Source organism: Nothoprocta perdicaria, unplaced genomic scaffold (genome assembly GCF_003342845.1).
Source record: "Nothoprocta perdicaria isolate Ctin4 unplaced genomic scaffold, notPer1 scaffold_101, whole genome shotgun sequence".
NCBI lineage: Eukaryota > Metazoa > Chordata > Aves > Tinamiformes > Tinamidae > Nothoprocta > Nothoprocta perdicaria.
In genome coordinates, this window is record NW_020454106.1 from 711,145 (window position 1) to 724,487 (window position 13,343).

The 13,343-nt window shown below is 40.4% G+C and overlaps 1 protein-coding gene across 1 annotated transcript; it reads right to left on the reverse strand.

Annotated features, from left to right (window-relative positions):
* Positions 1-4,229: 4,229 nt before the first annotated feature.
* On the reverse strand, positions 4,230-7,444 carry LOC112948961 (antimicrobial peptide THP2). The gene is made up of 4 exons (XM_026041317.1): positions 7,390-7,444; positions 6,017-6,095; positions 5,149-5,269; positions 4,230-4,454 (listed from the first exon to the last, which is right to left on the reverse strand). The coding sequence occupies exons 2-4, from the start codon at positions 6,072-6,074 to the stop codon at positions 4,439-4,441; spliced, it is 195 nt and encodes a 64-aa protein (XP_025897102.1). The 5' UTR covers positions 6,075-6,095; positions 7,390-7,444; the 3' UTR covers positions 4,230-4,438.
* Positions 7,445-13,343: the final 5,899 nt, after the last annotated feature.

Here is a 13,343-nt window from a genome sequence, read left to right on the forward strand (position 1 = left end):
GTGTGTGGGAGCAACCGCACCGAGGGTCTTGTGTCAACTGGAAAGTAGCTGCTTCTCCCTGCTTCAATAAAGCTGTGTAGTTTGGTATTGCAGTTCTAAGCTGTAGATGGCTCCTGGTGGGGCGGGAGGGTGGGTGAGGGTTGTGTGGTGCTGATGTTGCCCATGATGGCTGAGCTCAGGGATGGTGTTTCCTGGTGGTGTGGTGTGGCGCACGGTGTCTTGCAATGCTTCCCAGGTGTTTGCAGCTGGTGGGACAAAGACACTCTGGGGTTCCCTTAGATTGTTTCCATGGGATGAGAGCTCGGTCAGCAGGATTGGCCATCTGGAAGACCTGATTACTCCATGCTTTCCGTAAAGACCTTCACAGACCAAGAGCTTATGCCACAGCCCTGTGCGAAGCTTTCCTAGGAAAGGGCAAGAGGGCAGATAAGGGGCTTAGTAATCACTAAGGCCAGAATATACCAGCGTTTAGATGTTTACCAAAGCCTAAGAGCATGGAAAATCTCTGTACTGCTGCCTCTCTGTGTGTTTTGCACAGGGCAGTTTCTCCATAATTCAAGCTCTCATCTTCCTCCTCTAGCATTATAATCTTCAAGCATCTAGCATTCCATGAGTTATGTATGTAGAAAACCTTCATTTCCAGTTTCAGAAGAACTGCTGATGATTTTACTAATGAAAATCAAATATTTTTTGTGCTATTATTCCATCTCCAGCCACTTCTTAATCCTCTCCTCCCTGTCCAAGGCACTTTTGACTGTCGTCTACTAAAGCTCTGCATTTTTTTCCCAGATTCCTGGAAGAAATTTAGTGCTATCATATTTTTTGAAAGATATATATTAAAAAAAAACTTAATCCAACATTCACAGAGGCTTTTAGTAGTTGTGTAGTTGCATGTTGTCTGACCATGAGAGGATGTTACCACTTCCCCCAAAGTAGACACCCTTTACATTCTTGACAGCATATGTATTTAAAGAATTGCTTCTCAGGCGACAGACCTCAGCAGCTCCTCTGAGGTTCCCCTCGTCTGTGCGGGTGGCACAGACAGTAAGGACTTAGTGCTCTCATAACATATACAAATACAGTGTTTATTAATACTCCTCGGCTCCGCGTGTACACAGGGAAGGGGAGAGAAGAGTGGGCTCAGCGCCATGCTGGTCTCTTGCCCTCTCTGCCTGACTTCTTATTCAAAGGGATGAAACATTCTGGAGCTTGGAGGGAGTGATGCTTGACTACCAAGCGGTATTCAAGCCAGGGCCCCCTTTCTTCTAGGGCCGTAGCCCATGACACTCCTCCAGGAAGGTCTCTGAAGAGGCTGATGTTTGCCCTCCTGAAGCTCAGGTTGCAATCCTGTTTCTCCTCTTGCTTCCTCCTCGCTGAATCCTGACCTCCACCATCTTATGATCACTGCAGCCAACGCTACTCGCAACCTTCACATCTCCAGACAGTCTTTCTTTGTGAGTACAAGGCCCAACAGAACACCAGGACCTCCCCTTTGGGTCCATGGATTAGTGGATGTCAAGTTTACCTAAAGGATCTCTAACTAGATCGTCCTCAACTGAGGGAAAGTCTTCCTTTCTCCAAACTTCTCTTATCTTCCGGGCCTCGATTCCTGCGGGCCAGCCTGAGCAGTAATGACTGAAGAAAAGGTGGCATTCAGTAGCTCTGCCTTCTCTGTGTGCTGTGTCACCAGGATGTCCACCTGTTCAGCAGTGGGCCCACATTTTTCCTAGTCTTCCTTTTGCTACTGATGCACTTGAAAAAGCCCTTCTTCTTGTCCTCAACATGTCTTGACTGATTTAATTCCAAATATGCCTTAGTCTTCCTTATCTCATCCTTGCATACTCTGATTGCAGTGCTCTAGTCCTCCCAAGTGGCCTGTCCATTTTTCCACATTCTGCATGTGGAACAGATGAGCTTGAGCTCCATGCTCATCCATGCAGGTTTGCTGTCCCCTGTGCCAGACTTCTTGCTCAGAGGGATGCACTAAGATTGAGCTTGGAGGAAGTGATGCTTGAATACTAACTTTCTAACTAACTAACTAACTAACTATACTGATCTTTCTTGCATCCCTCTGCCTTCCAAGGCCCGAGCTCATGACATTCCTTCAAGTAGGTCCCTGAAGAGGACAATGTTTGCTCTCCCGAAGTCCATGGTTGCAATCCCACTTACTTCCAATGCAGGCTTTTCCAGGGACCCACCCTGCTCTCTTTCACAGCAGCTCTCACAGAGATGGAGTTTTCTATAGATCACTGTATATCTCCTCTGGAGATAGAAGCTTTTTGTTGAGATGTGGACGCATATGCTCTGCCTTGCCTGTTTGGTGAGACTCGGGGACAAGAACCTCATTAAATGACATAGTGGAGTGGGCAGGAATGCACCCGGTAATCAAGGGGGTTGAACTGCAAAGCTCCAACCTGAGCAGGATGCACGAGGGAATAGGATCCCACAGGGAAATAGCTGTACTGTAAGTTGCATCCTTCTTCCCCAGGCTGTCCTCCCTGTTTAGTGCTCCTGCAGTTGTCTTGCTTTGGGCCTTCCAGCTTCACAAATGCTGTTCCAAGCTGCTGTGACCCTAAAGCTGCAGGTTTGTGTTTGGGAGGCTGCTGGGAGGACTGTGGGGTGCAGGAAGGGCAAGTTTGGAACAGCCACAGGTTCTGTGGCCGTCTCACATGGGAGGGGAACTGCTCGAATGTGAAATTAACAGGACAAGACCAGGGTGACAACAAATAACCATGTGAAGTTTGTTATTATTCTTCAAAGGATCTGTGGAAAGACAGGTCTGGCTCTGAGAACCTGTCCATACCCCTGGTGTTTTTCATGAAATGACTGACGAAATTCAGCAAATATCTAGAGTATTTCTTCTGCAAGCAGTTGTGTACAAGCTAGCTGAATCTCAGTCAACTTTGCCATTCTTACTGCTACTTTCATTAACTACATACTACTATTTAGTATTTAGTAATAAGATCTTGTCTTATTTTACACAACAGGGTTAGAGATGTTTTTCTATGCCGTGCTACAAGGCAGATAACTTGCAGACTTTCTGGGCAGGGGCAAAGATAATTTTTTAATATGGATTTTACATTTTATGTGAATTCCAGTGTGCTCAAATAGAAGACTTAACCTCTTATTTATGGACTAATTATGATGTCCTAGTAAGATTTTGCTCACTTCAGTTAATTAATTAGTTAATTAATAAGCACTTTTCATAGCTGTGATTCTTTGGTAATTCTAAACTCTGTTGAATAGAGTCGTTGAGATTGGAGACTGTATTTATTCATTATCTTGAAACTGTTTCCCACTCAGAATACTATGACCCTTTTGATTAAAGAAACAGATATATGATAATTCTTATTCCTCTCCTTTGTTCTTCTCCTAAAATAGGGAAGAGCTGTGAGGTACCCAATTCTCAGACTCGTTGTTGACTTCTTGAGTACTTCTGTACTTCTTAATTTCTTATACTGCCCTATGGACTGCATCTATGACAATACCCTTTTGAGCCGAAAGTAGTAATTGTCAGTAACATCTTTGTGTGCTATCAGCAAGAATTTGGATTGTTCTCTCTCTGCCCTTTTGTCCCTTCTCCCTATCTGTGAGCTGTAGAGCCATTTTAAACCATGAGAACCCCTTGCCTTGTCTTTCCGCTTCTCTTCCTGCAGTACTCAATGAGGGTGAACATAGGAAAGGAATGACAGTCATTCTGACAGATTTTCACAAGCCTATAGGAAACTTCTTGTTGTGACCCAAGATATGCATCAGTCCTTGAAAATGCAGGAAATATCTGAATATGTTCCTAGTTTTGCTGCAGAATTCCAAGGATATTCACAGATATCTTCCAGGAGCCCAAATCATGGTGTGCATCATACTGACATGACCATTAGCAATTGGTAGGAATGTTTTGTTTGTTTGTTCGTTTTTGTTTTTTACTTATTTCAATGTCTTTTTCCCCAAGGAATTCTTTTCTGCTTTGAAATGAGGATTTTGCCATCTGAACACATTTCAAATAGGAAAAATGGTTTCTTTCTCCCATCATCCATTTTGTTTTTTCTGGAGCATAGGCTCTTCTGTCCATGTTTGCCCACCCTGACTTGTTGCATACCTTGGAAAAGCTCAAGTTGAGGTGCACACCGTAAATTTTTACTCCATGAACTTCATTTGTAAAAACCCAAGCAGAATCATCACCCCCCATTCCCTGCAATAAACATCCATGTTTCAGCAGTATGAATGCTAAGCAACATCAATTTATTTAAAAGAAGGAAAGCAATACATAATGCACTTGGCTTTGCCAATCTTCATAAAGCTTTTTTTTAATATGAAATGACAGATGCTTGAGAATTCATTGTATCCGTATCCCATGGTTTTAGCAGTAAGGGCTTTCAAAGAGATTTGCTAGATTTAGAAGCAATTTTCAGAACTCTTGAGTGGACAGTTCACGAAGAACTTATAAATCCCATGGCCTGCACAAAGAAACAAGAATCAGATCTTCATATTTGCATTTCTTCCCTACTTTCACTCCACTCATATTTTCCTCCTGGGTTAATACCCAGTGGCATCTGTGGCAGACTGGTAACTGAATGGAGTCACCTGGGGCAGGTCTTCATACAGTGCTTATCTGTGAGTAGAAGCAATGTTTTTGTTCTGCTGCAGGCAGAGCAGGAAATTCAATTGGTATCCTTCAATATCAGGTGAATGAGTGCTCTCCTGAGTTAAAATTCAAAGCTATCTTTTGTAAGATACTTTTTTTTTTTACAACACTCAATTGCACTTTTTGCACACAATGAATTGCACCTATGTGCTTGCCTTTCAGAGTAACTAAATCCCTAGTTTGCTCCCCATATATCCAACCCTTCAGCTCCAGAAATAAGAAATCTGGATATTTTGGAGGAGCTGTTAAGGGGTCAAGCAGAACTGAGCACAGGGCTAATATTTCCATTCGTACCTTGCCTGTCTTTCCAGGGCATTTCATGCGGCACATCTCAGGAAGAAGAATTCTATGGAGCTCTGCTCACGACCTGCTCCAACACTTGCCCATCCTCCCACTATAAGAGTTTTTTCTTATACTCAATCTGAACATTAAATTGCAGCTTGGGGATGAGGATGTGAGCAGAATATATTTGCCTGCTGATGAATCTTGATGAACCTCGTACTCACCACTTGCAGCAGGTACGGAATCCAAAGCAACTTCCAACCTTAATCTTCTGGAAAGGACATGCTCCAAAATGACACGTTCCCTTTCTACAGAAAAGCATGTCCCTCCGAGGTGAAGACAATCCTGCAACCAGATTCACTTGTGAACATCTGTGGTCACTTGCTGTGCACCTGCACCATGGAGGGCCGTAGCTCAGAGCATGGCTTTCTCTCACTCATCCAAACAAGAAGCAAGAGACTCCCTCCACCACCAACCTCCCTAAGGATTGTCTCTCTGATGGGACATCGCCAAGTAGATCTACACCTTGCAGAAGTGGAATCCTTAGGTTACCTTGTATCTAAAGGGAAATACTTTCATAGATTTATCCCTCCCTATATCCCAAGCATCTTGCTCATGCACACTCATTTTTACATGGACACTTAGAGAATAAGAGTCATTATATGACCCATATGTACATCATACAGAGGTTGTAATTTATGATTCTTATTTGAAAAAGTGTGGCCAGACTTCATTTTTAACTGCTTATTTGCCTTTGAGTAGGCCACTACCCAAAGCACATGGCGAGCAGACACAAACTTGTAAGGCTAATGCTAGAGGTTTTGCATGATCTCGACAGAAAAATATCAGCAGGGAGGATTTTTTTTTTTCCAGCATTCACAATTTCTCCATCATTGAAAAGATTTCCATAGGGGAAAAAAAAATAAATAAAATAAAATAAAAGATTAGCAGAAGCACTGAGCTGACTGTTTTACTAACCCCTGCTCAATTTCTGCTACTTTTAACCATTAGCGAGTAAATTGTTCCAGGGAGCTTAACTAGAGGATCACAGAAACTTCCCCTTAACATCCCTTTGCTCTCTTTCCGCCTTACCTGGAGAAACCTGGAGGACCAAGAAGAGGACAGAAAAGAGTAGGTAAAGGATCCTCATCACTGAAGATTAACTGTGTCACTGCAGGGAAAAGGACCAAGAAAGGCATATGAGTGACAGTCCTCAATATCAGAGCTGTGCAAATGCAATGTTAACTGAAAATATATTACTTATTCTAAGAACTTTTTAAAATAACTAGTACAAACCACAGAACATCATTGCTACCATGAGAGCATTCCTGAGGAAATATATATACTGTGTGTGTATGCATATAATATATATATGTATGTGTGTATATGTATATATATGTGTAGGGATGACCTGCTTTTAGGAGATATGATGATGAAATTATTTTAATCTTCTGATTGCTCAGTTTTTCTGTCTTCCATTTTTCAAATAGCCTTTCCACAAATTACAGACATTTTTATGTAGGTACTGTATGTGATAAAAAACAGTGCTAAGAAAAATGAGGTATAAAAAGCATTATACAGTCAAGGTTACAAACTTCAGGAAAAAAATGAAAAAAACGCTCATTTTGGCATCTTAAAATTTATCAAGAAATAACAGCTAAAATGAACTTGCTCAAAATCTTCAGTCTTCATATATAAGCAACAGTTTTGAGTGGAAGCATGCAATCAAATATCTCACAACTGATGTTGAAAATGAAATCTGAAAAGCAAACATTTATTGCCTCATTAAAAAAAGTCAGTGATTAATGCAACTAATGTCAGCAAAAGGGGGTAAAGTAGCCTAAAAGAGGACTTATGGATAAGGGAGCAATAGTTAATGCAATATATCTGGGCTTTAGTGAACCTTCTATTTCGTTGCAATTTTTTTTCTCTTCCCTAAGGCAGTAATTTAGATTGTAATGAAATATTGTATTTCTGCAATAGAATAGTTGGTGGCTTGAGAAACCATGAAATTAGTGCTAAAATCTCAGTAAACTAGGGTTAGAAGTTTATACAAACTTTTATACTTCTGAAAATTTCAAGATTAAAAAAGAAGAAAAAATTAACTCCATTCTGAAAATGAAATAAAACTCTTAACATAGATATGAAACATCTTCTAACTTCCTTCAAGATACCATTCATTTTTCTAGATGACAGAACTCTTTGTTTTCTAAAGTAACCTGAAATAAATGGATTTTTGCCAAAGAGTTAGTAAAATTTACTATCTTTACCATAGAATTCTAGGTGTTGATACTTTGACGAACAACTTACTCAACTTGTGTAATTTCTAGACAACTTAGATTCGATTTAGTAACCTATGGATTCAGGTCAGTAATGTTGAGAGAATTTTTCTGAGGACAAAGGGAAAAAGAAAAGCAAATGACATCACATATTAAAAGAAAGATTCAAAAAAAGTGAGACATTACCAGGTATCAGGTGATCCCACAAGCCAAAATAAGGTCTGTTCTTGGTCCCTTCCCTCCAGAGGGCTTTGATGGTGGGATCTAGATCCTCTCTTATAACCTATTTGACATGGGGAATGACAACTCTTTTCTCTTCACAGTAAGCACATTTTAGCCAATGAAAAATGTGTTGGTGTTTTTTGAACCAACCAGAATCATACTGCTTCTCCTTTTTCTAATGAAATTGCAAGGCTTCTCGTTGGACCTGTTGCAGCTTTTCTTCTGGAAAATCCCAGGTGCTTCATGCAATGCCTGTTGTGACACTCCAGTTGGTGTAAGATACGTTAGGCCACTGTGATGTGTGTCAAACATCTTGGGACATTTGTTGAGCTGTTTCTGGTTAGGAGCAACATAAACCGACTGCAACAAAAACCACCTGCATGCTTTGCATTCTCAGCTAGTTTATTTTCTGTTCTATAGGTAGAGAATATAATGCAGAATGGGCAAGTGTGAGGATGTGCTCCTTTCCCAGCTCAACCTGACTTTTCACATGCAGCCCTATTCAGGTGTTAACCATCAATGATATTATCTGACCCTGGTGGTTGCCTCTCTGATTTCTTCCCTCACTCAGAAATTAACCAGCAATAACAGTCCTGATGCCTGCATCCTGATGAGAAGATAAGGCTAATGGTGCATACACCAGATAAAAGTCCTCTGAAATGAAAGGATGACTATGAGTCAATCATCTTATCTCATAAATACAAGGACAGCCCAAGAGCCTATTGAGCTCTCCTTGCACGGCAGCAGGCTGCATGCCAGGATCTCCCCTTGAGCAGGGATGTCTCTCAAGGATACTCCTCAAGGTTAAGAGATCCTTTCTGAACTTGTAAACGTTGCTTTGTAACTGTGCACAAAATCCCTTAGTCATAAACCGTTGACTAGGTCTGGGACTAGGATTGGATCCAGATGCACCCAGACTCCTCTCAGAAGGAGCTTGGAAAGCAAGGGGGTCCAATCTGAACCTCGTGACTCAACGGGAGTCCTTGATAATTCTGTGTATTATCCTGGACCTCCATGCAGTAAATAATAACTGACCTTGCCATAGAGTCTCGTGAAACCATTGTCCATATCAATAAAACCTACCAGTGTTTCTTTCACAAGTGAAGTGCATTGTGTCAATCACACTCCCCCCACACTCATTCCGTGACAGCATGCAAAGCCAAAACAAAACTCCAGTGCCCTTGTATCTTGTCATGGTCAGTAAAGAGTATAAAATGTCCAGAAATAGGATGGATGCTTAGTAATGGTGTTCCTTGTATGTCCCTCAAGTTAAGAGAAGACACAGCAGTTTAGGGAAGCTCAGTGCCAGCAGCTACCTCTGTACCTTCAGGTTGCAGAGCTTCCAGCTGAGCACTTCTCCATGTTCTCCAGCTAACCTCATTGTACTTATGGCTTTCACAGGACTCATCTGTTCATTCCACAATAAACGCAAGTAGGATCCCCATCCATGGAGATACACAAATTCAATTAGACGAAGCCATGAGAAACCTGGTCTAACTTTTAAATTGTCTCCTTTGCGGGGACAACTAGACCAGATAACCATCTTGCATCCATTCCAACCTGCATTGTTTATGATTTTTTTCAATGAAAAAATCTAATCTAAATTAAGTATGTAAATTTATATAGTGGTCATGTGAAGAGTCTCCACACCATGTCTAATATTTACTGATCATCTATTTACTGATCTTTCATTTCATGGTCACTTGCTGACATAATCATATACAGTAAGTATGCAAAAACACCTTTTTTTTGTTCATATTTTAACTTACATCTCATTTAAGTCAGCAAAGCATCGTTTATTCATCATTTTGATGTATGGCTTCTGAATTACACCAGAAGAACATATGATACTTTTGATATTTTGAATGACAAGGCTTTTTCTACATTTCATGTGAAGTAATGATGGCTTTAATTAACCAAGATATTTCTGCAAGTGGCATCGTGGACTACAGATCATTTAGCTCCAAAACACAACTGAAATACTTCAGTTTCTTACTGCCTCTTAATTTAGCTACTGGCAATATGTTTTATTTTCTACAGTTTAATTACAAATTCTTAAGTATGCATCAAAAAATGACTCATGTTTTTGGTGATTTTTTTATCTGATCAGAATCAAGTATACACACACATATTTATATGTGTATATATGAAAATGCCTAGGAATGTTTTCCCTTAATTTTATTCCATTATGCCTAAGGTAGCTTTTTGCTTTCTTATTATTTTTGAGAATTATCTGTTTTTGCAGTATAAAAAAATGTATAGTTCAGTTTCCTGTCTGTCAACTTCTAGTCACAAAGCAGAAAATGGAGGGGAAAAAATGACTTAAGTTGTAATCGCTTCACAGCTTGCCAAGACTTTGTGGTTAGCTGGCCTACTAACTGTTATCGTTGCTCAATCTGATTCCTCAGGGAAGCACAGAGGCAAAATTGTTATTTACTATGCCCAAGGTCCTATGTCCAAGTTATATCAAGGACATAGTCTTAATTCTGGGCATTCTTGAGAATTCTATTTACAAATATCCTATCGTCACCACCCTCATTGCCATGTGGCTGGATAAAAGCGATGCCCTGATCCAAAGTGGGCATCCCCTGTGACATCAGCATGCAGACCCCTTTACCAGTAAAAAAAAGGAGAACAGCTTCTTCTATGATGCTGTAAGAAAGAGAGAAGGAAAGAATGGAGATGATGAGCCTTGAGAAGAAAAAATCTTTAGGATGTATCCTCATTCTACCATACGAGCTCCAAGCAGCATGATACATAGAAACACAAGGGTTTGTCCAGGCTCAGACAAGGTCTTGGGGAAAGAGAGGGCATGAAGGAGAAGAGCAGGATGTCCTGGGAAAGAAGGACTTGTATTATTTCAGGGGGTGGTAGAAAAATAGGAAGAGCAGGATGACAGGAAAGTGAAGGATAGGAATGGAGATGATATTGGTCAAGAGAACTTAATAAAGATTTCTGTTTGTGGATTTTGGGGTGACAAACGTTTCCATCCCTGAATGCAGGATGGAGGCAGAATGGAGGATTTCATCCCTGTTCTTATAAGGAGAAGAGGGAGTCAAATCAGTTTTGTACATCTAGAGGGAGATATCAGTATTTTACCCTTCTAGTCTGAGCATTTTTATTCAGTGCTTTTTGCACTTAGACTTGGCTAATGCCTGGAGAATGGTAGCACCAGCTACACTTTCCTAACTCTGGGGAATCTGAATAGGAAACCACGTGGGATCCAGTTCATCTAAGCCGGGCACTGCCTCACAAATGTTTGTCTTCTTGTGTTAGGTAAGTAATCGTCTTTTCCCAAAATACCTTCTACTTTTTTTACTATATCCAATGCAGAGTGAGAGAGATCCTTCATGAAGAGTTTTAGTCTTTTTAATAAGGTATTTCTATTATTCTCTCCTCTCACTGAGCTTAGGTACCTGTGGAAGAAGATACCATTTATCCCGTACCTTCACTGAAAATCTCAGGAATTTAGTCCTCCATCCATTTCAGATCTAGGTCATCCACCCATCTTTGGAGGAAAGGAGATACTATGATCTGTTTTTTTACACAATACTCTTGTTCCTAGACCACAAGAACTGGGAGAGAGTCTATGTGGCCTGAGATGTGTGGGACATACTCTTCAGAGTGCCATGAAGAGCAATGGCCTTCACTCCTTTAGATCATGATCATGATGATCACCAGACAGCTATGTTCCTATCAGGTTATGTTCCAGAGAGGAGGGAAGTAGGGACTCTTTATCTAGCATGTCTGTTGTTAAGAAGTTTAAATGTGAAAGGAAGAAAGGAAGGCTGTGATCCTATAGTGTTGTTTTTGTTTGTTTGTTTGATTTCCCTGAAAACAACAGAGGTCTTTTGGCAGTGCCATTTAAATACTATTTAAGATCCTTATATATCAAATACCTCTCTGCTGTTCCATTCCTCACTTCAAGAGGGTAGAGCACTGGGACCAAGAAAAAACCGAGCTGTTACAGTTTGCCAAAGAGCGGATGATTTCATATGGTCCAAAGAGGAGTTAGATTGACCAACAGTGACGGTTGGTTGCCTAGTTAACCACCAGCAGTTCCTCAGTCATGCAGTAACTTCATCTTTAACCTCAGAATTCTAGTTATAAATCATAACTGATACACAGGAGATCAGGGTATATTTTGATACCACTGCAGATGATGTAATATAGAAATTTAGACTTCATTAGATCAGAGAGAGATGTACAGCTCTGGAAGATCTGTAAGACTGACAAATGAGATCCAACAAAAGGAGGATTGCCAGTGTTTAGATGAAGTTCTATATGTGTAAAGGATTTTTGAGGGATATATTATATTATAATTAAAAAAAAATACTTTTGTTCTACCTACACATCATTTCAACCAGTAATGGATGGATATATTTTCAAAAACTTTAAGCAATATATAAAAAGGGTCTATTCAGTTTGACAGTTTTAATCATTATGCAGTTATCTAGAGAATGATAGCATGAGATCAGAAGTTGCATGTAAGTGGCTTAGAATCTCTTTTACATAGGCCATGCTAGCCCAAGGCTTCTTAAAGAAAGGATATCTATGAGCTGAATTATACTTGCTAGAGAGAAACAGCAGGAGTGATCTCACCAAACTTGAGATGTCCAAAAGGTAAGGACCAAAGGTAAATTATTTTTATTGCTCTTCCTTTACACCTAATGGAAAGAAACATTTAACCTCATTTTTTTAAATGGAGTAGCAGCATTTACAATAAAATTTCTGGAAATGTAGCAGTAATAAAATATGAGACAACTGCAAACACTGCACTACAAGACGCAGTACAACATTGCTTGCTAATTGAAGAGCAGTAATAATACAACCATTTATCCTGTAGAGCTTTATAAATGTGAGCTGTGGTTTTAACAGGGACTGCACAGTTTTCACTTGGGTTGACTCTTTCCTAACCCATTCAACAAGTTATTTCAATTTTGTCATGCTATTTGAACAAGTATAGTTCTATACATATTCAGCATATTCAGGAAGATAGTGTGCAAATCGCTTTATTGCACATCTCTAGCTTGTGGAAATGCATTTGCTGGTCTCCCTTTTTGTACTCCATTTCTAGTTTGTTTCAGTGTTGAGGTTCCGAGGTCACCTAAAGGATTCCTGGTGATCACTTGTGCAAGGTCTCCTCACCAGAGAAGTCTCTTGGATGACTCCAGGGCCTTCTGAGGGTAGCATGCAGGGATATCTTGCTATTTTCTTCATGATTACACCACAGTGGCAGGAAAAAAAGAAAAAAAAAGAGACAAAAAACAGGGATACAGTCCCTCACATCTCAGTCAAAACTACCAAAATACATTCAAAAAGCGTCCTGGAAATTAGCAGAATGTGTGCTTATTGGACACAAATAACCATTAAATCAATAATGATGTTAGTTTGCAGAGAAGACCCAGACCTTCTTGATGCTAACAGGAAACTTTGGTTAGAGGACACAGGCCTAGAGAAGGAAGTGAGGACCATGAATGCTTTCCAGACAGGCAAGAGTCTGTGATCATTTAGCCACAACCATAGGTGTTGCTCCTGTGGACTCCTTCATGGCAGAGAGCATTTGTCTTTCATTATATGGATAAAGTAGAGGCATAGGTGATGCCAATGACCCAGGCCTCTTAGTGGGAGTCTCATTATCATGATTGCTTTTAATGCAATTTTACTGGTCTGGATGAGTCCAATACTGGGAGCTATCCTGTCTTTCAACACCTTTCCACAGATGGTAGGTGATTGAAATTAGTTCCAAGCTAATTGACAACCCTTTCCATCCTCAGGTTCCAAAAGCACCCTGTTTGTATTCCAGGGTTCATTCTTAAGACCTGAGAAAGCCTGGAGACTATCAAAACATGAATCCTAAGGTTCTTCATGAGAAGGGAAGGGAAGGGAAGGGAAGGGAAGGGAAGGGAAGGGAAGGG

Bases quoted from the DNA above. Each gene is read 5' to 3' on its own strand.
- LOC112948961 (XM_026041317.1), bottom strand. From the start codon at position 6,074: ATGAGGATCCTTTACCTACTCTTTTCTGTCCTCTTCTTGGTCCTCCAG. The intron at 5,270-6,016 runs GTAAGGCGGAAA...ATCTGGTTGCAG, and splicing joins GGTCCTCCAGGTTTCTCCAG to GATTGTCTTCACCTCGGAGG.